The 22,410-nt window shown below is 44.0% G+C and overlaps 1 protein-coding gene across 3 annotated transcripts in view; it reads right to left on the bottom strand.

Moving 5' to 3' along the window:
• Positions 1-22,265, bottom strand: part of LOC117407329 (DNA polymerase alpha catalytic subunit-like) — an 84,964-nt gene extending 62,699 nt beyond the window's left edge. For 2 of the 3 annotated variants that reach the window (XM_034923027.2, XM_059028091.1), the window contains exons 1-26: positions 22,030-22,265; positions 20,756-20,880; positions 20,173-20,269; positions 19,880-19,960; positions 19,479-19,600; positions 19,300-19,362; positions 18,971-19,072; positions 18,649-18,787; positions 17,474-17,663; positions 16,729-16,907; positions 16,325-16,437; positions 15,644-15,757; positions 15,420-15,494; positions 14,462-14,600; positions 13,779-13,933; positions 12,812-12,896; positions 11,815-11,876; positions 11,248-11,337; positions 10,297-10,413; positions 9,649-9,824; positions 8,848-8,977; positions 8,332-8,451; positions 7,867-7,966; positions 7,436-7,560; positions 6,159-6,308; positions 5,772-5,894 (exon numbers count right to left, since the gene is read on the bottom strand). In XM_034923027.2, coding sequence (XP_034778918.2) covers positions 5,772-5,894; positions 6,159-6,308; positions 7,436-7,560; positions 7,867-7,966; positions 8,332-8,451; positions 8,848-8,977; positions 9,649-9,824; positions 10,297-10,413; positions 11,248-11,337; positions 11,815-11,876; positions 12,812-12,896; positions 13,779-13,933; positions 14,462-14,600; positions 15,420-15,494; positions 15,644-15,757; positions 16,325-16,437; positions 16,729-16,907; positions 17,474-17,663; positions 18,649-18,787; positions 18,971-19,072; positions 19,300-19,362; positions 19,479-19,600; positions 19,880-19,960; positions 20,173-20,269; positions 20,756-20,880; positions 22,030-22,078 — 3,021 coding nt within the window. In that variant the 5' untranslated portion in view covers positions 22,079-22,265. The remainder of the gene's footprint in view (positions 1-5,771; positions 5,895-6,158; positions 6,309-7,435; positions 7,561-7,866; positions 7,967-8,331; positions 8,452-8,847; positions 8,978-9,648; positions 9,825-10,296; positions 10,414-11,247; positions 11,338-11,814; positions 11,877-12,811; positions 12,897-13,778; positions 13,934-14,461; positions 14,601-15,419; positions 15,495-15,643; positions 15,758-16,324; positions 16,438-16,728; positions 16,908-17,473; positions 17,664-18,648; positions 18,788-18,970; positions 19,073-19,299; positions 19,363-19,478; positions 19,601-19,879; positions 19,961-20,172; positions 20,270-20,755; positions 20,881-22,029) is intronic. The other variant, XM_059028090.1, reaches the window with a different exon arrangement.
• Between the last annotated feature and the right edge of the window lie 145 nt (positions 22,266-22,410).

The following is a 22,410-nucleotide window of genomic DNA, read 5'->3' as shown; positions in this document are numbered from 1 at the left end:
TCGCCACTGAGAGACGCCGATGAGGAATATGCATCTCCCCAGCAAGGTCTCCAGTCCTCGATGAGGACCAGATGCAAAGCTTTAGAAGGTCCTGTTTAGCTACTGTGAAGCAAATCCAAATATATTCAATTACACCCACTGTGACTATTTGAGAAGTCAAGTGATAGCCAGAACAAATCCTTTTTTTAAATGGTTGGGGCACACTTGATACGACAATGCTATTCGTGAGCCGGCTTTTATGTCTCCTTCCTGGAAAATTTTAAAGTGACCTTTGTGATTCTAACAACTGCTAGTAGATAATCTGTGTACAAGCGGCCAGGTTGTGTTTACTTAGATCCCGTTTCACATGCCACTGCCTCTGCCTGCCTCCGCTTAATTATAACCCTTAACATTGCCGTCATTCTCACACAATGCCCACTTATTGACAAGATAATCGTTTTAATTTTTCTAAGAAAGCAGCATGCGTCAGTAAGCCAGTAAACCAACCCAGGAACACGAGGCAAGGTAAAACCTGTAGAAAACATGCGACATTGAAAAAGGTTTTCACTTCAGTAAATTATAAAATTTCAGTCAATTAACCTTCTCGACCGGTACAGCAGGTTACACTATCCCCTTGCAATACCTCATTAACCAAAACGACTGAGCTGCGCTCCCTCCCCCTCCCCCACCCAAACCACCTCAGACAGAACCAGTACTGTGCTCAACACATTGCTGTCATTCACATGGCACTACCAAGACAACATGCATTCTGGGAGATTATCCACAGGGCTATCTATTCCATGTGTAACACGAGCCACATTTAACAATATACTTAAAATGCCACGACTGCGGTATAAAAAGCAACAAATACAGGCCCAACATTTGAGCAGAACAAATGTTTTCAGCTCTCCTGGTAATGTCTCGCTGTCAAATACCTGAGCAGAGCAATCACTTCTAAACATGAAGCTGTCACTCACAATGCCCCGGAGAGCCTCAGACAGAAAAACCAAACCATTTGTGCTTAGAACAGAAATTGTCAACACAAGCAGACATTTTTTTTTTTTGTAAAGAAGGGAAAGAAAGAAAGAAAAAGAAAGAAGAGAACAGAAAAAACAAAGAGAAAAGAAGGAAAGAAAGGAGAGACTTCCTCGTTACGTGAACATGTGTAAATATTCTTATTCGTTCCTCAATCCAGGGACTAGAGGTAAAATTAGTGTTTTACTAAGATACAAGGCAAATACTTTGTATTCTCTGCTTCCACATATAATTTGTATATTCCCCATGAAATAAAATAAAAATACAAATAAAATCTGCTACAGAAAACCCAACACAGTATTGTGAAAATCCTCTTAAGAAGTCCACTTCTGCGTGAATTAATAATTTAGCTCAGTTATTTCTCTACCACCTACTGCCAAAAACATATAAAGACACAGAGCTCTGCTCATGCCTCCTTTTCCAGTGAAATAGTTCGGGAAAAGAGGGGGAAAACATGCGGGACAGTTTTACGATTGTGGTTTTCTTTAACATCTACATGTTATTAGCACCCTGCACTGCTTTCATAATGGGAAGGGAAATAATTTAACCAAACATATTAATCCTTCCAGCCAAAAAAAAAAAAAGGCACTTCAGTAAAACTGATCTGCTGCCCCCAGGTCGCAGGCATGATTCTGGAGAGCAGGTGATGCCAGCGGGGCATTTGAATGCCATGAGAATACCCACAAGATCATGCTGCTGGCCAGGGCACAGGAATGGTTAATTGAGGGAAATATTTACGCAGGATCAGTCCCGATTCCCAGAACAGATTCCTCCGCTGTCACATAAAACACAGGTAAGGGAAAGCCAGCCACCATCTCTCGGTCCCCTGACAACACAGCTGTCCAGCCCGTCACAGAAAACAAAGCACAGATTCAATTAATTTGCACTCACATGGCAAGTTAGCGTTTAATACGGTTCTCAGAAGTACCGGGGGGCTCCTATTAATAACGTTGTTTAACAGGATCAGCAGATGCACTCGATATGTCGCTGTCAGCCGTGTCAGCGCCCAAAAGGCCAGGGACGAATAAAGTGTTGGTAACAACACTAGATAATTGTGATAATCTGCTGTCATGCATGCTCTGCGAGCCTCGGTAGCAGTGAAGGATTGATCAGAGCTCAGCCCACCAGCTCAGCTTGCTGTTGGTATGCACAGAACCTGCGCTCCCCTGCTGCATGACCTGCCCTACACACCATGCGGCTGTGCTTTTACCAGGTCAGCCAGTCGGGGAGCCCCATGTCTTTGCAATGCATCTCCAGGTCAAAGCTTTACATGCTTTATATAAAAAAACATATATGTATTGCTTTAGCAGTTAGTAGTGTTTGTCATGCAAAGTTCAGCTCAATTGTTCAAACTGTCTCCTAGTTAAGCTCTGAAAAGAGAACATTCAAACACTACCTGGACCTACTGTTAGCCATTTCCACCAAAAAGACTGTTTTGGCTGTTACTTTGTGTACTCATTTAGTCTTTCCTAGTTATGTGCTTTAAATTAGTATACCACTGTAGATTCAAGTCAAGTGTGTGTAAAAGTCTCAAAATAAAAACTAAAAAACAAAGCTATTTAATAAAGGAGCAATGACTCAGAGGTTACCAAAACAGATAGGGAAAGCAGTTCAATTGATAGACTGCACAGACCATGAGAGAGAGAGAGAGAGAGAGAGAGAGAGAGAGAGAGAGAGAGAGAGAGAGAGAGAGAGAGAGAGAGGAGAGAGAGAGAGAGAGAGAGAGAGAGAGAGAGAGAGAGAGAGAGAGAGAGGAGAGAGAGAGAGAGAGAGAGAGAGAGAGAGAGAGAGAGAGAGAGAGAGAGAGCACAGGTGAGCCCTTTGATTTCTAAATAGGTCCCGTAATGTCAGGAATCTTGGGCAAAGTATCCATTCATCCATTACTCTTGTCAGTCAGATTCCACAACAGGATAGCATGACAATCTTCTCACCCTGACCTTTCACCATCCAGGGACAAGTAAATACAAGAGGGGCAACAGCGCTGCAGAAACAGTGTGTCTCGCATCCCCGACTGCGAGAACCAATAAAACAAAGCAGAGCCGGACAGCTGCGCCGAGCTCATCCCTGGCGCACGCTCACCTACAAGAGGAACCGGACACGCCATCTATTTAAAGGAAGCCTGAAACTAATGGGCACCCCCTGGCAAGGCATCAAAGACCTTCCAAACTGAATTCCAGAAAGCAGTCGTCTTGCCCTCTCCTCAGCCCGATTCTAATCCGAGGCTTTGAGCACCGCGCACGATCTCAAAACCCAGATCACATTTCTTCAGTTGAGTAAAGCCGTTATCTGACAAAGTGGCTTAAGCATGGCACCAAGGGGCACAACAGCCAGCTGATTAACAGAACCTCCCCCTACCCCAATCAAAACCAGCACAAGGGTACAAGAAAACCAAGCTGAACGCAGCGCCAGGGTAATTCAAGCCTGTTCTATTCTTTTTTGGGTTTGTTTTTTTCTTTTTTTTGCCTTTAATTAAGATCCCACCCAATTCTAGAATTGTTCAACCTGCTATACAACAGGAGTCTAAGTGAAGAAGACAATTCCTTTCTTTCAATGCCCACATTGATGCAGAAGTGTAAACACAGAGTCCTTCCAAACTCTCCGAATTTCTCAATGCAAATCTGAGATTTTGGGGGGTGATATCTGAGAAAGGCGGTTGGTTGAGTATTAAAAAGTTATACTCTTGGCATTGCGTGTACTGATCACTAAAAAAAAAAAAAAAAAAATAGATAGCCTCTTTCTCTTCCCACTTCCAAAACAAGGACTTCAGCAGGCAACCCAGTCACTAGTGGTTAATGTAATGTGGAGGGATTGCAGCAAAATCATTTAGATTAGGCAGCGGTCCCTGTTCTGCCGTTGGGTGACTGCCAGATGCAGAGGATTAAAACACCTGCCAAGCAACGCACACTGCCTGAGAGAAAGATACCGTGGGGAGGACCGCAACACAGCCTCCTAATTACAATCACTTAAGAGATACATTGAAACTGTAGCTAAGTGCCAGACAGACAGAAAGTGTTTATAGACTGTGCAGGGAGGCTGCATCAACTAACTTTCTCCATCGTTCTTGTGTTTGTGTGAATACTCTGTGTAGTAGTGCCCAGACTTGGAGATCAAAGTCACAGAGAAAGTTGTGCCGCGTTTACATAATTAAATTAATAAGAAACATGAGAAAACTTTAGAGTGAGAGGAGGTAGCCATTCATTGAGCCCAGCCAGTTCCTAGCAGCTGATGGATTTCAGGACGTATGGAAAGCTTTGTAGTTCTGTAGAGTAATCACATCGTGGGAACAAAGTCTATATGTAGGTTTAGATTACACTGCATTGTATGCAAGTTTGCTGAGGAGAGTCACGGCACGGATCTGGGAACTCAGAACAAGCAAAGGAGTATCCAGTATTAAAGCACAGCGCTCTTCTGTCGCCCTCTACCCCAGGCCCGATCTAAGACTTTAAACTGAGCAGAGAGGACGGTGTGTTTGCTATTGCGCTCTCAATAACTTCACCTCAATTACAGCCTCTCTAACTCAGCACGAACCCATTCTCCCATGATAAAGTGAATTACACACCACCACCCAGGTACATCGCCACTTCTCGCTCACTAAGCACTCCTTCTCCTTGTGCTGTCACCCTCTCAATCAAAAACATATTAACCAAAAAATACATCAAATCAATGAAAGAAAGAAACATCAGGGCTCTGAAAACGATTTAACAAAGATTACCACCGCCACGCAATCTGGTGACCTCTCTACAGGGTTTTATTCGATCACGTGAGCCCATACTGCCCTCTTGTGGGGGAGCACCTCTCACACCAATTAAAACAGAAGTAAACCCGAAGCACATGAAAAAAACCAAAGCAGGCACATTCACATGGGCCTCAGAATCACATTGAAATAATAAGAAAAGGAGAGTTTCTTATTACACCTGGACTGTTTGGGCCTGTTTTTCAACTCAAACCCCAATACATTCTGGGAAGTGTAGTCCCTGCTGTGAAAAGTACCCGAAAACAGGTAAAACATACCAGAATGCATTGCGATGTGAGTTAAAGCCTGAACTGCTCCAAACTGTACATGGAGTCATATGGTAACTCTAAGCCAAATGCAATCTGAAACATGTATAGAAGGCTTGGAGTGTATGATAAAAGTGTAATGTAGAATCCAGGCACTTATGTTCAGTACGTAGAGTGTGACAGACATGTGGACGGACACAGGGAGTACACAATGACCCCATTGTTTAAACTGAAGTCTCTAAAAACACAGTGGAATCCCAACAATGAATCAAATGGTCCGAATTAGGAGCTAGTCCCAACAGAGGGAGATCTGAAGAAGTCCCCCATGTCTCCATGCTACAGATACTAAAAGAGTGGTCTGAGTGGTGAGATGGTGACAGGGAGAGTGTGCTGTACTGTATACACACACTGACATTCTGATCTCTGAAGGAGACACCCTAACCTGACTTACACAGAGTTCTTATGAGCCATCGATGAAGGAGCAAACAAACCTCGAGATCGATGCATTACGCCGTCTGACGCCGCTGCATACACATGACGGAGAGTACTCCAAAATAGCATTTTCCTTCTAATATATTCCAGCTGCAGCATTTAACATCCAGCCCTCAAAAATACACTGCAGAGCAAATTCCCAAATATTAGGCATTAAAGTTAATATCACACATAGTTGTATTGTTTGGGGGCATTGCAGATCAGCCAGTAACTTAATTCTAGAGCTTCATAGGGCCACACAGACCGACCGACATACATTACTTTACCTCTCGTCCTGTATGTGTGACCAGGGCAGCCAGCGGTTTAGCATAGAATCTGCTGAAGGCAAACCCCAGGCAGCCGTACATGCTGTTAGCAGTGAGCTTCAGAGCCTTCTGCCTGATGTCATACTGGAAAAGAATAATACAATTACATAAATATAAACATATCAGAAGGTGGTATTTAAAGTGAACACAGATGATGAAATCATGAAGACACTGTGCAGCAGGACTAGGATCAGAGCGCCAAACGGACTCCTCTCAGACACAGGATAGTGTATATCCTGGATAGTGAGACGCAGTGTGCTCCTACGCGAGGCTGAGCTCATCCCTTTATTCCTGCTAATTCCAGTAAAAGCACTGCTGGTTGGAAGCGCAGGAAGGGCGGGGTGGTACCTGCATGTGGAGATCGGGGTTGAGGTCGGGCTGCTTCATCAGCTGCTTGACCTGCTTCCTCCTCTCCACCAGCTTCCGGATCTCCTTGGGCAGGATTCCCATGTCCTGGTCTGGATCGGGAATCTGCGGGATCTCATCCTGCTCCTCCCCCTGATCCAGAAACACACAACACACCAATCAGACAACAGCACAGCACAGCCATCAGAGAGGTTACCAGACAACAGCACAGCCAGCAGAGAGATTACCAGACAACAGCACAGCACAGATGGTATAACTTATCAGACAATAACACAACACAGCTCTGTGATCTTATCCTGCTCGTAACTGACTTTTTATTCATGTAGCTGCTAGACCAACTGCAATAAAAAAGGGATCCAAGTTTGCCAACTGGGTCTTGTTAAACTTAGCCACTATTACATTACATTATTACAGGGTTAACCCTTTGCGGCCCATTTATTCAGCGCGCGTCAGGTCCAATTTATTTTCACACACGCAGTTTATTTTAGACGCACTGTTTAAAAGTATTTTTTTCACAGTAAAACAGGTTTAAAAGGCACTGCATATCAACAGGACACTCACTACTGCATCTCCACCCCTCATTGGCTGTATTTTTCAAATAACTCTTAATAGTACATACCGATAAATCATCTCTTGATTACTCGTTTTATCACCGAACTCCTCAATAATGCGATCCAAGTCATTATTTTATTACTATAACATCTAAAAAAAGCTGCAAATGTCTGTGATATTCTTTGAGCGCTGGATGCGGAAGCAGCTATCTTGTTTGTTTATGTCTGTGTTATCTATGTGGTGTCGGGTCTATCAGTATTCATGAGATAAGCCCCTTTTTTTTCCGGCTTCTCTCGACTCCTATCGGTCTCACTCGGCCATTGAATGGTTTTCTCTGCTTTTTCCAGAGAAAAAACGACTAGAGACCTGTTTTTCGAGTCATAGTCATTTTTGGACCAGAAAGGGAAAATTGTGATGTCGGACCAGGTCCAACATAGGACCGCAAAGGGTTAACCCCTTTTTTGCATAAAACCTGTTCCCTTTTGTTGATGTCACATCTTAATATGGCTGCTTCCTTTATACTGATTTAGTTGTTTTTAGTGCACGTGAAATGCGTTTGGGCAGATCGTATATAAAAAGGATCGAACACAAGATCAGTATAACAGAAACCCAACAGATCCAGCATGCAGTGGCTTGAATGCATCTCGAGAGCAATGGATGAAAGACAGAAAGCTTTCCCAGTAGTCTCCAGCCCTGCCTCCGGTTACCTCAGCTGTTTTCTGGGAGCCCGGGGCAAGCCGCTGCACTGTGGTGAAGCAGATGTTGAACTCCTGGATGATGGAGGGGTACAAGCTGTTGAAATCCAGCAGCAGGATGAACTTGTCATAGAAACCTGCAACACAGGGAGGGTGGCGATTGAGAGTCAACACTTTGAGCAACACTGCAGAAAAATGATCAAGTCAACGTTTACAGAGCTGTAAAAATCCCAGCTCATCAGAAGCATTGGTCCTCCAATGCTCACATACCATGCAATTGCACTGCTGGAACAGAACAGCGGAATTCTGAAAACGGGTGGTTTTATTGTATGCAAACCAATCACAGTGAGTTGTGGGTGGGTCTTGGTGACTCATTGTGGCTTAGAACTTTAATCCCCTGCACTGAAACCCAGGCATGAAGGCGGAGGACTTGGCGATCTTACCAACTTTGGGTTCCAGGACGAGACCTCCAGCGTAGGCTGCCTTCTTCTTGACCTTCCTGGACTTGCCCTGGCCTGCATCCCCCTCGTCATCATCATCAACCTGGAACACAAGGGCAGCTCAGATCAGCTCGTCCACTCTGCACACCAGTACTGACAGGGTAGGCAAGTGTACAATAACATTTTCTTACAGCTGCCTGACAATTTAGATTAGTACATGTCTGATGTTGGTCTACTGGGCACAACGAAGACCCCTCATAACAGTGTGAACGTTTCCTGCATTTAATGTGAGTGTAACATCTCTGCACAGGCCCCCTGCAATTCAGACTCACAGAAACACGAGGAATGATTGGAGCTGGCATGTTGCTGTCAGGCAGTAAGTTCAACCCACTACCAGTCCATAGTAGCCACAATTCAGAGGGCGACCACAGGGGCTGCCAAGGGAACCCCGTCGGTCGATACACTCACGTGATCCTGCTGCACTTTCTTGAAGACCTGCTTGTCCGGTACGATGTAATCCCTCTCGTGGAACGCATGCAGCAAGAGATACTCGTTTCTTTCAGCACGCCCACCCATCAGGGTCCTGGACTAAGAACAAAACACACACACGACAAAAAGGTTAGTTGCTACGGTCGTTCTGTGTGGTCAGCCCTTCAGCTTCCACAATCTCTTTCAGCTCTGCTGCCTATTCCACAATTAAGAACATCCGAAAAACGCTGGAATGATAAGGAGGCCAGTCTGTGCTCGAGAGGTTCCTAGGAACTGCTTGATCTCAAAACTCTGTCAAATCGGTTCTTAAAGGATCCCAGTGATTCAGCATCAACAGCGTGACTAGGTAACCCATTCCATACCCTCACCACTCTCGGTCTGTCCTATCCTATGGGGAAAACAGGACATCTCATCCCTTTGTATCAGGGATCAAAGAGGCTCCTCCCCATAGCAGTTCCCAATGGGTTATTTATGTAAGAGCGAGGCACGGCTTACCATGACGTTCCCGGCGATGTTGGTGATCTGCAAGGCTAGCGGGAGAACGTTCAGCTCACACATGATTTGCAGGATGAACTTGGCATCCATCCAGGTGCTCTCCAAGAGGTACAGCAGGCGATGGGAATCGCTGAAAATCAGAGAAAGCAGGCATTGTATGAATCAATTTCTTCAATGGAAATTAAGTTATACATTTATATACGCACACACATGCCGCACATAAAAGGGCCAGTCCAGGGCTTCCCAAACCTGGTTCTGGGGACCGCGTGTCTCCTGGTTTTCGTTCCACCTGAGCTCTCAATTACTTAACTGAACTCTTAGTTTAACTAATAATTTACTTAATTAGATCTTTTTAATTGTTCTCAGCTCCTATAAAGTTGCACATTTCAAGTTACTCAAGTAACTTAAGAGTTCAGTGAAGTAATTGAGAGCTCAGCTGGAAGAAAAAAGCAGAAGACACCAGGTTTGGGAAGCCCTGGGCTAGATTCTCACATCTTTTTACTCAATCATGATTAGCACTATTTTTTTCCAGAAAGGAAGTATGTACCGCACCCAATAAAGTTACCAATAACAGTGCCTTGCAAGTGCTTCAGGAAAGAACAATTATAACAATTATAAATCTAAGAATCAAGCCTGTTTTTTTTTTTTTCTTGGGTGCATTTCCCTTCCACCACTTCAATCTATTCACCAGGAGCTGCACGGAGACAAACAGAGCTCAAGGGAACCTATCCAGGGAGGTGGAAGGGGAGTGCCTGAACCACAACTGCTACAGCACTGCTTCTTGCTGTTCTCTCTGGCTACCTATAGAGATTCTTAATGTCTTCTTGGGGGATCACAGGCCTCTCGCTCTTGAGAATGTGCAGCACAAGCTCAGACAGGTGGTAGCTCTTGCAGCGGATCAGCTCCTTGGCTGAGATCTGCACGTCGCAGATCATTCTCCCACACGTAGCGTTCTTCTCTGCAAAGCCACTGCGGCCCTGGGATTGAAAGGGAAGAGCAGGGCACAGTAATCATGTGGTTAATACTCTCCATCAGTGAGCTGTGGATGCTGGAGTGTTCTGCAATATTGCACTGGAATTGTTAAAGAAGTTCTCTTCTACAGTAACCCAACTGTATAAATATTTCATTACATCTCAGCAAGGTTACAGATTTCTACAATGACAACTGAATGTTCTACTCAATGTCATTCAATAAACTTTTTAAATTATCTTATTGGTGCCTCATGGACTGTGCAATGCAATGTTTAAAACACACAATAGCCTGTCTTACCTATACTGCGTTTATACATTTAATTAGACACTAATTAAGGGTGATCTAGGGCTAGTAGGTAATTCTGGTTTCTAAAAAAAGACATCCCCTGAACCTACCTAGACAAAATCCTCACCTCTGTCATACTCTCCCCCTTCTGCTTGACGTTTCTGCCCTGTGATAGAAAAAAATCTCTCTTACCCCAAGTTTGGGCATGACGGATCTTCTCAAGCGCCCGATCTTGGACCAGTTAGGCACCTTGCAGGCGTTGATTCTTTGCAGCAGAACCTCCAGGTCAAAGCTGTAGATGTCATGGCCCTGAAAAGAACAAGATGAAATCCAACTGCTGAACGACTGTCAGTACAGACTGACCGCTGTGTTTGCACTACACTGCAACAGCTCTAATCCGCAGAAGCAAAACCAAGGAGTGTTTTAAAAAATAAATAAATAAATAAATAAATAAATAAATAAATAAATAAAATGCAGTCTGATCCTGGAGTATAAGAGAGCAAACTGGCATGTGTTTTATCACAAGGGACAATAGCTGCACACACTGCATATTAATGAACTGGGTTACGCTACAAAAAGTATTCCCAATATTGATCACACCTAATTTTAGACCAGGCTCCAAAAGCAGAACAGTCCACATACTATAGTATAGTAAAGTACCGTAACAGGGACAAAAAGACTACTATTGCATAGCAGCTTCACCCATTCCAGGTTATACTAAGAGCTTATCCACTGTACAGGTAACAAGCTCAGGTGTGTCTTAGTAACCTCATAGTAAAACCAGGAATGGATCAAACTGCTCTGCAATGAGGATCTTAGTTCCATCCCTATGTAAAGCTAGGAATTGGGAAGACAAGGCAAGTATTAGTAATACATATTGAGATAACACTAAAGCAACACTAGTCTCAGAAAGCTACACATGTGGTGCTGGTAGCAGTGGAATAATCAAACCTGCTTTCCTGCAGGCTGATAACCGCTTTGTTCTCGAGCACGCCTCATCCCTAGCTACATAGTCCAGAGATAGGGGTCAGATTACTACTGCCAGGCGTACAGTACTATTTGTGCACAAAGAAAAAGCAATGATATTCTCTGACTAATGAACTAGAGGAAACAGGATCCTTATCATATTGCTCCGTCACTCACCACAATAACATCAGGGTCGATCTTGTAAAGTTTTGCCAGGAAAAACCCCAGTAACGTTCTCTCTGTTGAAGCAATCTCCACCTTGGTGTTCTGCAAATCGAAACGTGTTACATGAACATGTTAACAAACCCAGGACTTAGACATCATTCAGCACAACCCTACACATACAGTACATATTTATCATGCCTTTGGGGGGCTTTCTTGTTACTTGCCGTGTAATTATTTTGCTGAATGCAGCCAGGGGCCATTATGTAGGATATTTATTGTTTAACATGATCTGCAAACAGTAAATAACTTGGTCTAAAATTATCAAAAGCCCATTTTCTGGGGGGGGTGGAAGGGTGGGGTAGAAATTCCTTTTCAGAAAACAAAAAAGTACCTAGTTTATTGTTTGTATAAAGTGAATGTCAGAGCAGTTTGATTTTGAACAGTTTAAGAGTACTGCATGTTAAATGACCGGTACAGAGCATTAGGGTCCGTTATACCCAGAATACTAAGAAGCATTGGGAGTCTGATCATGCGGACCACACAGACACAGTCTCACCGTTTTATTAAAACTACACTTGCCTTTCTTTTCACAGCTTCGTTGAAATCGAACGGATAGATGCAGTCGTTTGGCTTGCTGATCACTGGAACAGGAGATTCAATCACATTATTTCAGTGGGTAATACGTTCAAGCAAACAAAAAACACCCAACCAGGAAAACTGCAGATGCATTTCAAGGTATCAGCCAATTCAATTACATTAGGAAACAAGCAATAGACACAACACTGCCTAAAAGAGGCAGCTGAACGTTAACCTAATCTGGCAAGAGGGATTTTTAGATGGTATGATTTACAATTTACATTAGAGGTAACATTGTTTGCTTTTGCATACTGTACAGTGCTGGGAATAAGACTCCCACTGCATAGCAATTTGATACACTCCTGGTTCCACAATGAATTTAAGACGACACACCTGAGCTTATTACCTATACACTGTGGCTAATCAAGCTCGTAGTGAAACTGCCTTGCAATAGGAGTCCATCCCTTCTTTACAGGTTTTTTGCCCTCTTACATGAACTATTTCAGCAGCGAGGTCTTGTGTACGCAGGATATGGGTTGTGTATTTGCAATGATGTAACACTAAAGGCTGGAACTTTGTGCCAAAAACACCTGTGCCTTTAAGGGAGTGCTAAGCAAAGTTTGATTCTAAAAATCTATTGTCTTACCTCTTATTAGTCTGAACAGTGTTGACCATGCTGCTTGTTTTTGTTATTAAGAGATTTGGATTATTGGATTTTTTTTATTTTTTACTTCAATTCAAGATATGTGCACAGCAGCACTCCCTTACTCACACAACTACCAGATCCAAAGAGAATTCTGTTTTATACATGAAACAGAGCACAGGCATGTCAGGTTCATTAATAATCACAGGAATCCAAGTCATATATACTAACCTTTCGGGGAATTCCTTTTATCAGTTTTATTTATGAGCGAGTCTTTGAAGTTATGGGATTATTAAACCATGAAGCACAAGCCTGCCCACCTTGCGTAGTTACTGCACAGCTGCGAGATCAACTCACCACAGAAGTGTGTCTCGAAGGGAGGCTGCGGGGGAGCTCTGTCCAGAGGAAACTGGTTATGCAGCAAGGCTGCCAGGGACACGATCTGCAGACAAGGGGAAGCAAATGGAGATACGGGCATCAGCAAGCAGTGCAGTCATGCAACAAAACCAACACAGCGCTAGCCTTCATGGGGCAAGAGGGAAAGCTTCCGAGTGTGGTCATGCAACAAAACCAACACAGCGCTAGCCTTCTTCATGAGGCAAGAGGTAAAGCTTCTGGCCTCTCCTCCTCCTCCTCCTCCTCTCAAACTTCACAGGCTGTGTCTTACGAATCGTGGGGAGTAGGAGAGTAAAAGTTTGGATTGATCAGTTTCACATGAACTGAAAACACTTCTTTCCAATTTAATCTGTTGATCCACTTTGGTTATTACGACAACCCAAATAAACATGTAAACTGAAAACAGTGGTGAGAGATTTGTTCATTTAGTGGATATCAACAATCAGATTCTGTTCTTTTTTTGTTAAATCTGATTAAAAGCACAAATCATTATATGTTCTTACAATCAGGACAAAGTGGTAAATCCTTCTTGCAGACCCTACCATTTACACTTGTCAGGGAGGACACACAAAAAAAGTTTTTAAAAAAAAAGTTCTAAAAAGACCATCATTACATAAAAATATTAACCATTGCAATCATAAAATGAGCCAACGAGGGGTTGTGTGCTGGACTGTGGAGGACTGCAATTCAAATTGGAAGCTCTGCCTAACTGAAAACAAAACTTTTGAAGAATAAAGGAAGCCTGATCTTCACAATCCCAACATTCTCTTTTTGCAATAAGCATCTATCAAAGTGCTGATTGGCTTTGGTGCATTCACACAGCCTTTAACTCCGAGTCCTGAATCCGCACAGCAGGCAAGGTTGAGATGCTGGCGCGACAGCCCAATTCCGGTATATCGTTTTGATGTGTTTCTTGCTCCCTGCTCACCTCGTTCTGATGCGTTTTCGGATTCTGCACGGTCTTCATGCTGATGCTCAGGACCACGAGGGGCGGGGCCGCGATGTCCTTCACAACGCTCACCAGATCACTCTTCAACGCCACCGCCTCCACTTTGCACCAGCTCACCGGCTGGCTGGCCAGCTCTGAAAAAGAACAGAGTCATAAGAGACAGGTTTGGTTGAGCCTTTTAATCCTGCTCACATGCATAGTACATAGATATACACTAGGGGTGTGCACAAACTCGGACTCGCCATTGCCTTCAAGAAGTATTTAAAAAAAAAAAAAAAAAAAAATCCATTCATTAACGTGTTGATTTCAAAACAAGAAAAGCGGTCCTTCCCTCACCCTTACATCCAAGTACCAATCAAATGGCAAGTCCCTTCTGCACCGAGTGTTTAAATGCTGATTGGAAGATTATTTTCCTCTCCTCTGGGGTGCTGACATTTTTTATTGCCGTACTGAGGCTGCAAACTGACGACGAATGGATTTACTGACTGCCTGCCGATAAATACTTAAAAGGCAATGACGAGTAGGGGTACAGGTTTGGGTTTCTGCACAGCCCTAACATTTCCTAAGTGGTAATCATATCAACGCCAACTGGAGAAATCTGCATAAGCAATACATATGCACAGGCCACCATGCTGCACTTTTTAAATGCAGGTCATACTTACGGGGAGTTTTCACATCCAGCCAGCACGGCCCCTTGATCTTCCTGCCCAACAGGAAGTGCTCTAGGCTGGTGGTGTTGGTCCCGAACACCTGGGAGAAGGTCGCCCCCTTCAAGTCCTGGGGCAGCGGAGGCAGGTCAGCCTGCAACACGATCAGAGCACAGCGCTGTCAGCCAGGAGGCTTCACTGAGACGAAACGTCACTAGAGTGACAGTGCTGGCACCAACACAGGGACGGAAATAACACTCCCGTGGCATAGCAGTTTGATCCATTCCTGGTTTTACTGAAAGTTTAATAAGACACACCTGAGCCTGTTTCCTTACACCGTGGCTCTTCAAGCTTGTGTTAACACTTGGAATGGGTGAAAGCGTTATGCAATAGCAGTCTTATTTCCATCCTTATATTTGAATATTTTTTAAAATACATTAATTATATATATTAAACAAAAATTATATATTCATTTTCTCTATTTTTTATTCTGTTAAATGAACAAATATGAACATGATGCCATCAAATACATTTCAAGCAGTGTTTTAGCAAATACTCAAATATTTGTCCCAGCACTGGAAAGTACAGCAGGTACCAAGATAGCAGGTATAACACACCAGGATGAATAGCACTGTGGCTATATTTGCATAGCGTTTACTCCAGTCTCTAATGAACTCCTATGTTTTGGATGGAGAAAAGCACCTGTTAATATGACAAAGCCAGAACCAATCAGCTGGGATATAGAACACCACGTCTCCCAAGCACCCTCACCTAGTTTGTTTCTCAGTTGGTAACATTAACATCTCTTTCTTTTCTGTTAATAAAAATAGGAGTTAATTAAAAAGACTGGAATAAAGCCTTTGGAAATATGGGCCATGGTTTCCCAGATTAACCCTGAACTGAACCTTTCTGTCTGGGTGATGCATTTCCACTGCTGGAATGACAGCGTTTCACTAAAGTTGGCTTCACTTACAGAGTATCTCACTTCCAAATACTCAGACTGCGCGGGGACATCCGGGATCTCAAAAGCATAGTTCTTCACCGCTTTCTGATTGAAGACAAAAAGACACATGTATATTGAATGTTAGATACTGATGAAATACAAACCTACAGTACCAAGCAGTCTCTGCTTATTGAAAGGTTAGACAAAATGATTACAATCAGATATTGTCTGAAAATGCAGCGAGAGCCCCTCACCTTCGACTTGAACTTCATGATCTTGTATCTGTCGGCGATCTCGTTGAATTCCTGGTACACATCCATCATGGTCACTGGGGTGTCTGTCTCTGCCCTGGTTTTAAGATTTACTCTCTGAAAACACACACAGAGCAAGCAGTGCCATCTTTAGAACCAGCAACACCTGGGTTTCTAAATGAGCCTTGCGGGTCTGAGGTGCAACGCATGCAACACTGGGACGACAAGGGTGGGAGTGACGCTGTGTCGAGGTCCCCAGCAGCTCCCCTAGTAACACAATGCGTAGTGCACGGTTAGGGGGTTAGGGGCAGATCTGGGCTCAATTACAATTGCAGTTGAACCTCAGCACACCCACATAATTGTAATTATACTATATAATGAATCAATTACAGTTCAATTATGCATTTATTTGTCATTTGTCTGAATGCACAACTTTCCACGCCAGGCCCGTGCCTCCAGGACTCAGCATCTTGAGGATATACGTTGCTTCGGTTCAGCAGGTGAAAAGAGGCTCCTGGCTTCACAAGCACTGCTCATCAGTCCTCCTGCTCAGCTAGTGAACGAGGCAACATTTCATTTGAAATTGGGTAGGAAAAAAGCAATGAAATTGAGAAGAACAGATCAAAAGGAACGTGTCGAGATAATCGCTGCATGGAAAACGTGGCGATACAGAGAGGTACTCACAGTCTCCCGTGGCAACAGATACATCGTCCTCTCGATATTCTTCACTACCACACAGCAGCTGACGTGCGCCTTTGCAGACTCGATCCAAACTTTACCAAACAGATACACAATGCCTGAGGAAAAGAAGAAACAAGAGTTTTTCAGAATTATTTCATTTCCCATTCCAGGACTTAAAAACCCTGACCAGCCACAGTGCACAGGTAACAAGCTCAGGTGTATCTTATTAAAACAAAGTAAAACCAGGAATGGATCAAACTGCTATGTAACATCCCTGCTACATAGGGTTGAAAAGTTTCACTATTCCATTAAAAATGCCCAAGAGTGGGTTTCAGATAATGTCAACACCACAATGAAAAGGGACAGAAGGAAAGCGACTGGCATGGAGTAACTGTTGCACTGGATACCTGGCCGATTGTAGGGGTCCTCAAAAGCATCCAGCCAATAGAATCTGAAGACCTGCTCCCCCTCGGCTCCCATGACGAGAGGCAGGCGGCTGGAGTCCACCTGCACCTCCAAGGCACTCACACTGCTGTCCTCCGGGTCCATGAGCTCCCAGCACGAGGACTCAGGGATCGAGGAGCTCCTTCCAAAACAAAGACTGCTATCAACAGCAGGCCAGAGGAAAGAGGGTCTCCCTCACCTCCCCAAGAGCCCCCCACTGCCTACCTCTCCAACAGACATGCAAACCAATGAACAGGCTGCAGAGTCTACTGAATTGATCTGAACAGTGGTCAGTCGAAATCCTTATACCTTACTTTAAAAGACATAGAGCCTTCAGATGCTCACAAACTGTCAGAGATGATGTGAACAACGGTTGTAATTAGACCCACCATGGAGATTAACTGATCATCTTCAAAACTTGTAACCTTGTCCAAACTGCTTGTGGGAGAATTTGGACAGCAATCTAACTTTGAATGTGGAATGATAAGTATGCACTTCTGAATCACTTAAGCTGTACTTGCCCCTGTGCTAACAAACAAACAAACAAACAAACCAGTCCTTTTATGACAGATCGGAGCGCATATTCTCATCGGACTCTCTCTGAACATGCAGTGTGGGTAAACCAGTCCCTTATCCCTTATTTCATCTTTACACCCCATCAGTTGGAGACCTCTGTTTCCACACTCAGCTCTCCCCCCACGTTCTTACTTCAAAGCGCTGTGCTTGTCGGTTGGCTCAGTTTTGGGCTCCACTTTGACGATGGGCTCAGGCTGTGGCTCTTCCTTCACTGGCTGAACAGCAGCACTGACAGTGGTGGCAGGCTCCTCTGCATTCTCCACTTCCATTGGCTCATCAAAGTCTCCCTCGTCAAACTGCATGTCTCCTACAGCCTCCTCTACTGAGAGCAAACACAACAGCCTTTATTAATGAGAACACACAAACACAACAGCCTTTATTAATGAGAACACACAAACAGAACAGCCTTTATTAATGACAGCAAACACACAAACTCACCTTTCATTGCACGCTGTTATACAGCAAGAGGCAAGTTCCAATGCATTACCGTAATTATATATAAATAAATATAAATCACACAATATCCCTACAGAGAGAAACACATCTAAAGTGCAAATCATCTGGTCAGGAACATACAGCCAATTAAATTACTAAAAGCTCTCTGCTGCACTCTCCTGGAAAAAGACAGTATTGGTTTTACACTTGAAGCTGCACCACATGATAACCGTGGTATACTGTGACGTGCCTCGAGGCAACACATAGAACCCACTGTGTGTGTGTGTATGCATATATTATATTACATATATAGATAGATTATATATAGATATATATATATATATATATAGATAGATATATAGATATATAGATATAGATATATATATAAATATAGATAGATATATATATAAATATAGATAGATAGATATATATATATATAGATATATATATATATATATATATATATATATATATATATATATATATATACACTTATTACTTTGAATTAACACTGCAGGGTTTATTTTAAATTGATAAAACATCTGCTGTGGTTATTCAAGGACAGCAGTAATTAGAAGTACTATGGTTTTCAAAAGACACAGTTTTTTATTGGGTTTTTTTCCGGTATTTGAGGGAGGCGTATATTGAAGTTTAATTCTGCGGATACGACTTGTTTTAATATCTTTCTAAGAATCAGGTCACAACACACAGAATCTTTGTGAACCAGGAACAGTGTACAAATCATGTTAAGCGCTACAGGACTTCAAACCGTTGCGATTTTCCTCCAAGTGCCAGCTGCCTCTCACACCTCTCTGACTGCTAGTTCCTGGTCATGACTCCCGAGCTTCCCATTAAACCAGTTAGAGGATTACCCTGAGGCTCTTCCTCCAGCTTTACTCTCTTCGTCCCGGGAGCTCCAGTGCTCTTCACAGGGTGAGCCGGCCGGAGAGAAGAGCCAGCCAGGCGGGCAGGAACAGAGGCCGCTTTCACCGAGGTTGGAGATGGAGAAGCCTGGAACAAAAAGGAAAGCAATACAATGAAGGACCAATGCAAGTTCCTCTTTCATGCATGGGCAGGTTTTTAATGAGTGGTCTGCACCACACTAGGTGTGGATTACTTGGTCTAGATCTATGAACCCTGTGTGTTCTGCTGGGCTCTGTGGTCCCAAGGCTGTGCAAACAGAGGAACAGGTACCTTGGGGGCCTGCAGTTTCACAGAGAACGGATTCTGGGGCACTCCCACTGGCTTCTTCTTCTTCAGAGATATGACAGGCGGGGGCGTCAGCAGCTGGGGCTTCTGAGAAGGGGGCAGAAATATAAAGGAATCAGCCAACACACAAGAGAATCACACTCCACATTTACATGGAGGAATATCTATATATCCCATTGTAACCCTAAACACACAGCAGTCAATTACAGGTATAGTAACACAAGAAGGGAAGTAAGGATACCTAATACTGTGCACACACACACAAATTATTTTAAAATACACTGTACTGCATACCAAGCAGACAAAGAATGTACCTCAGAATGGAGATCTTGCAGGAGGTCCCCCAGTAAGTCATCCTTAGACAAGTCAATGTCTTTCTGTATAAATAAATATATATATACACATTAGAGATTACACACATTTAGCACAGCCCAAGTGAGAGACAGCAAACAAAGGCTTTGCTTCAGAAATCCAAGTGGAGAAACACACTGACCTCCGAGCTCTTCTTCACCGAGCTGGCCATGAACATGGACTTGATGCTGTTGGGTTTGGACACCACCACCTTCTTCACATTCTTCTTGTCCTTGCTGCCCGCACCTTTGTCACCCCGTTTCCCTGCAGGGGGGCAAAACAACCGCATGGGTCCTTGTAGCCACAGCAGAGTAACCACCGGAGAGAAATGAACAATGCAACAAAGCAGTGCTGGTAAAGATGTAGTGCCCTTTTAAAAATCCCTCTTGGTGAGCTTTAGTGCCGATCCCCTGCAACCTGCAACCTCATGACTGTACCGGCTGTCCAGCACAGGGCATTACTGCTCTTTATTTTTCCATAGTGACACTAGGACTTAACATTCCTGCACCCTAAGCCATCCCCCAAAGCAACGTGTTCTAGTACCTTTAGGTCCTCTGTCCAGGGCATCCTCAGCGAGATCGTCATCAAAGATCTCCCTGCCATCTTCCACATAGCCAGTTCCATCTGCAGAACAGAAATGACCATTACACTCGGGCACTATGATATAAAGTGCTGTCTACATATTTAATATAATCCTTGGTACCAACATGTGGTGCTGAATCACAGACTGACACAGACTCTGAAACTGTGCACGAAACCCTGCTGCTGCTGCTGCTGCTGCTGCTCCCAATCAGCCACTGCTCATCCCAGTCTGCCAGGGCGACCCGCACACTCACCATCGTCAATGATCCAGTCATCATCCTGCCGGTCACGCACCATCCGCGAGTACTGCTCCTCATCCACCTCCTCATACACACTGGAGATCTCCTCCACCTGCGCAGAGAGAGGTTAGCAGCACTCTGCACCACACCTGGGCTCAACCGTCATTGGAATTACACCATCCAACTGACTGATCACAGTTCAGTAACGCATTTATTTGTCATTCGATCATTATTCTTGTATTTGGTGACCCCATTTGTGTGAAAAAAATAAGTCTGTCTAGTATGTGTCTGTATTTGTGCCTGTGATTATCGGTTATTTAGAATAAACAGAGCAGACATGTTCATGTGTTACTTTTTGAGGGATGCTGGTCTGAGAGACGCTCGTAAAATCAAAGCTGGATATGGTTAACATACATTACATTGTTCTTGCTCAGAGTTGTGAATGAAGCATTGCTGTTCCCAGTAGCCAATTTAATAAATCGATGCATTGCCTTTAGGGTATTAGCACTGGCTGCAGCATGGGGTAAAGTAAGAAATGAAGGAGCTAGGCATTCCCAGGCTGTTGATCCGAGTACAACAGGACCCCTCTGCAGCTCACCTCGTATTTCACTTTTTCTCCAGCCTTGGCTTTCTTCAGACGGTCCAGGGCTGACTTGCGCCCCGTCTTCTCCCTCTTCTCTCGTCTGGAGCGAGTCGATGCCAGGCCACATGAGTCTCCAACATCTGAAACAAGCAGGAGGCTGTTAGATCCCTTAGCATTGCTCCCTAACCATGTGTAGCAGCTGGGCGGAGTCTGAGCACAAACCGGCAACCCCCTGCACCCCAATCGAGAATCTTAACCACAATACAAAAGAGGCGGGCCCGTCTGCATTCATGGATTTAGAGCTTTTAACCTCATCCCACCGACAGGGGACAGGTCAGAATCTGTATCAGCAGTGCACCACACAACACTGCCCGTTACACAAGCAAACAGGTGACCTCTTAGCATTGCTTCCTAATCACGCACACAGGTAAAACACTGGCACTGAATCTAAACCATGCAGGCAGGTGCAAAGGAATAAAACACAGTCCAGATACAAAAGCTTCCAATACATGAAAAACAGATGAATAAAAAACTGAATCAGAACACTTACAGTATGTCTTTGAACACAAATGAACCGCCCATAACACAGTCTTGAGCGAGCCTGTTCTGTGGGATCATCAGGACTCAAGTCTCTAGTCTCAAGCACACAACTGACAAGACGGCAAGCCTGCACTAATCGAAGGTCAAATTGCTGTTGCATCTGTGCAAGCCGTGTGAAACTGGTCACTGTTTATATATTAAGAAGAATCTAAAAATGCTGTGATATATAGTATACAAGTCATTTGTCACCTTCCTTTAAAATGGTATGTTTTACTAAATATTACGTCTTGAATATGTAATCTATTCACTGCAGTCAGTGTACGTGGCACTGTTTGTTATGAAGCGGTTTACTTCAAATAAACGGACCAAGCTGCCCATTTTGCATTGCATTTCGTGCACCCAGAGCTAGTTTAAAATAAGTAGTAGGCCTTTGCATTTGCCAGTTTGATTTAAGATCAACCTGTTGCATTAAATATCAGCTACTACTGCACGCCAGCACTAACTGCGTCTTGTCTGCCTGTGTGTTACATGACAACACTTCCAGCCGTATTTTACTTCACGGAACTAAATCCTAGCGGTATGGGCTACTGACAAGCCGGTATTGTCTCTGCACTGCCTGTAGCATGAAGGCAAGCAGACTCGTAAGCCACTGCTGAGATACAGATAGCTCCGACACACAGCGCTCCCTTGCAAAGCAGACATACACGATTGCTAATTTAAATAAGCCTTCACCCGCGCGGTCTACCCACCGTCGTCTTGCTTGTCAATGTCTTTATCCGGGTTGGAAACAGGAGCCATTTCTGATAACCGCCTCGCTATTGCTCTGTTTCTATGAAAATTCTCTCACTCGCTCTCCTCTCTGCTCTTTCCTCTCAAAACAATCAACTCGCGCCAAATGCTCCTCGATGGGGAAATGGCGTCACTGCGCCCGCTGACCAATGAGATCCCCGCTCTCTGTGACCCGTCCTCTGAAGTGCGCGCTCTGAGGTTCTCTTGTGTGCTGTGTTGCTAAAGCACGCCCCCTAGCTTAGTGCCGCAGTAATGCAGATTGACAGACTCGTGTCTATATTGGATGCTAGAATGCTATATTGGTGTAGAATCTCTACTACTTGACAACGTTATTATAAATA

The sequence above is a fragment of the Acipenser ruthenus genome, chromosome 8, assembly GCF_902713425.1.
Source record: "Acipenser ruthenus chromosome 8, fAciRut3.2 maternal haplotype, whole genome shotgun sequence".
In the NCBI taxonomy this organism is placed as follows: Eukaryota; Metazoa; Chordata; class Actinopteri; order Acipenseriformes; family Acipenseridae; genus Acipenser; species Acipenser ruthenus.
Note: the sequence above shows the minus strand (reverse complement) of the source record. Positions and strands in the feature narration are given on the sequence as shown.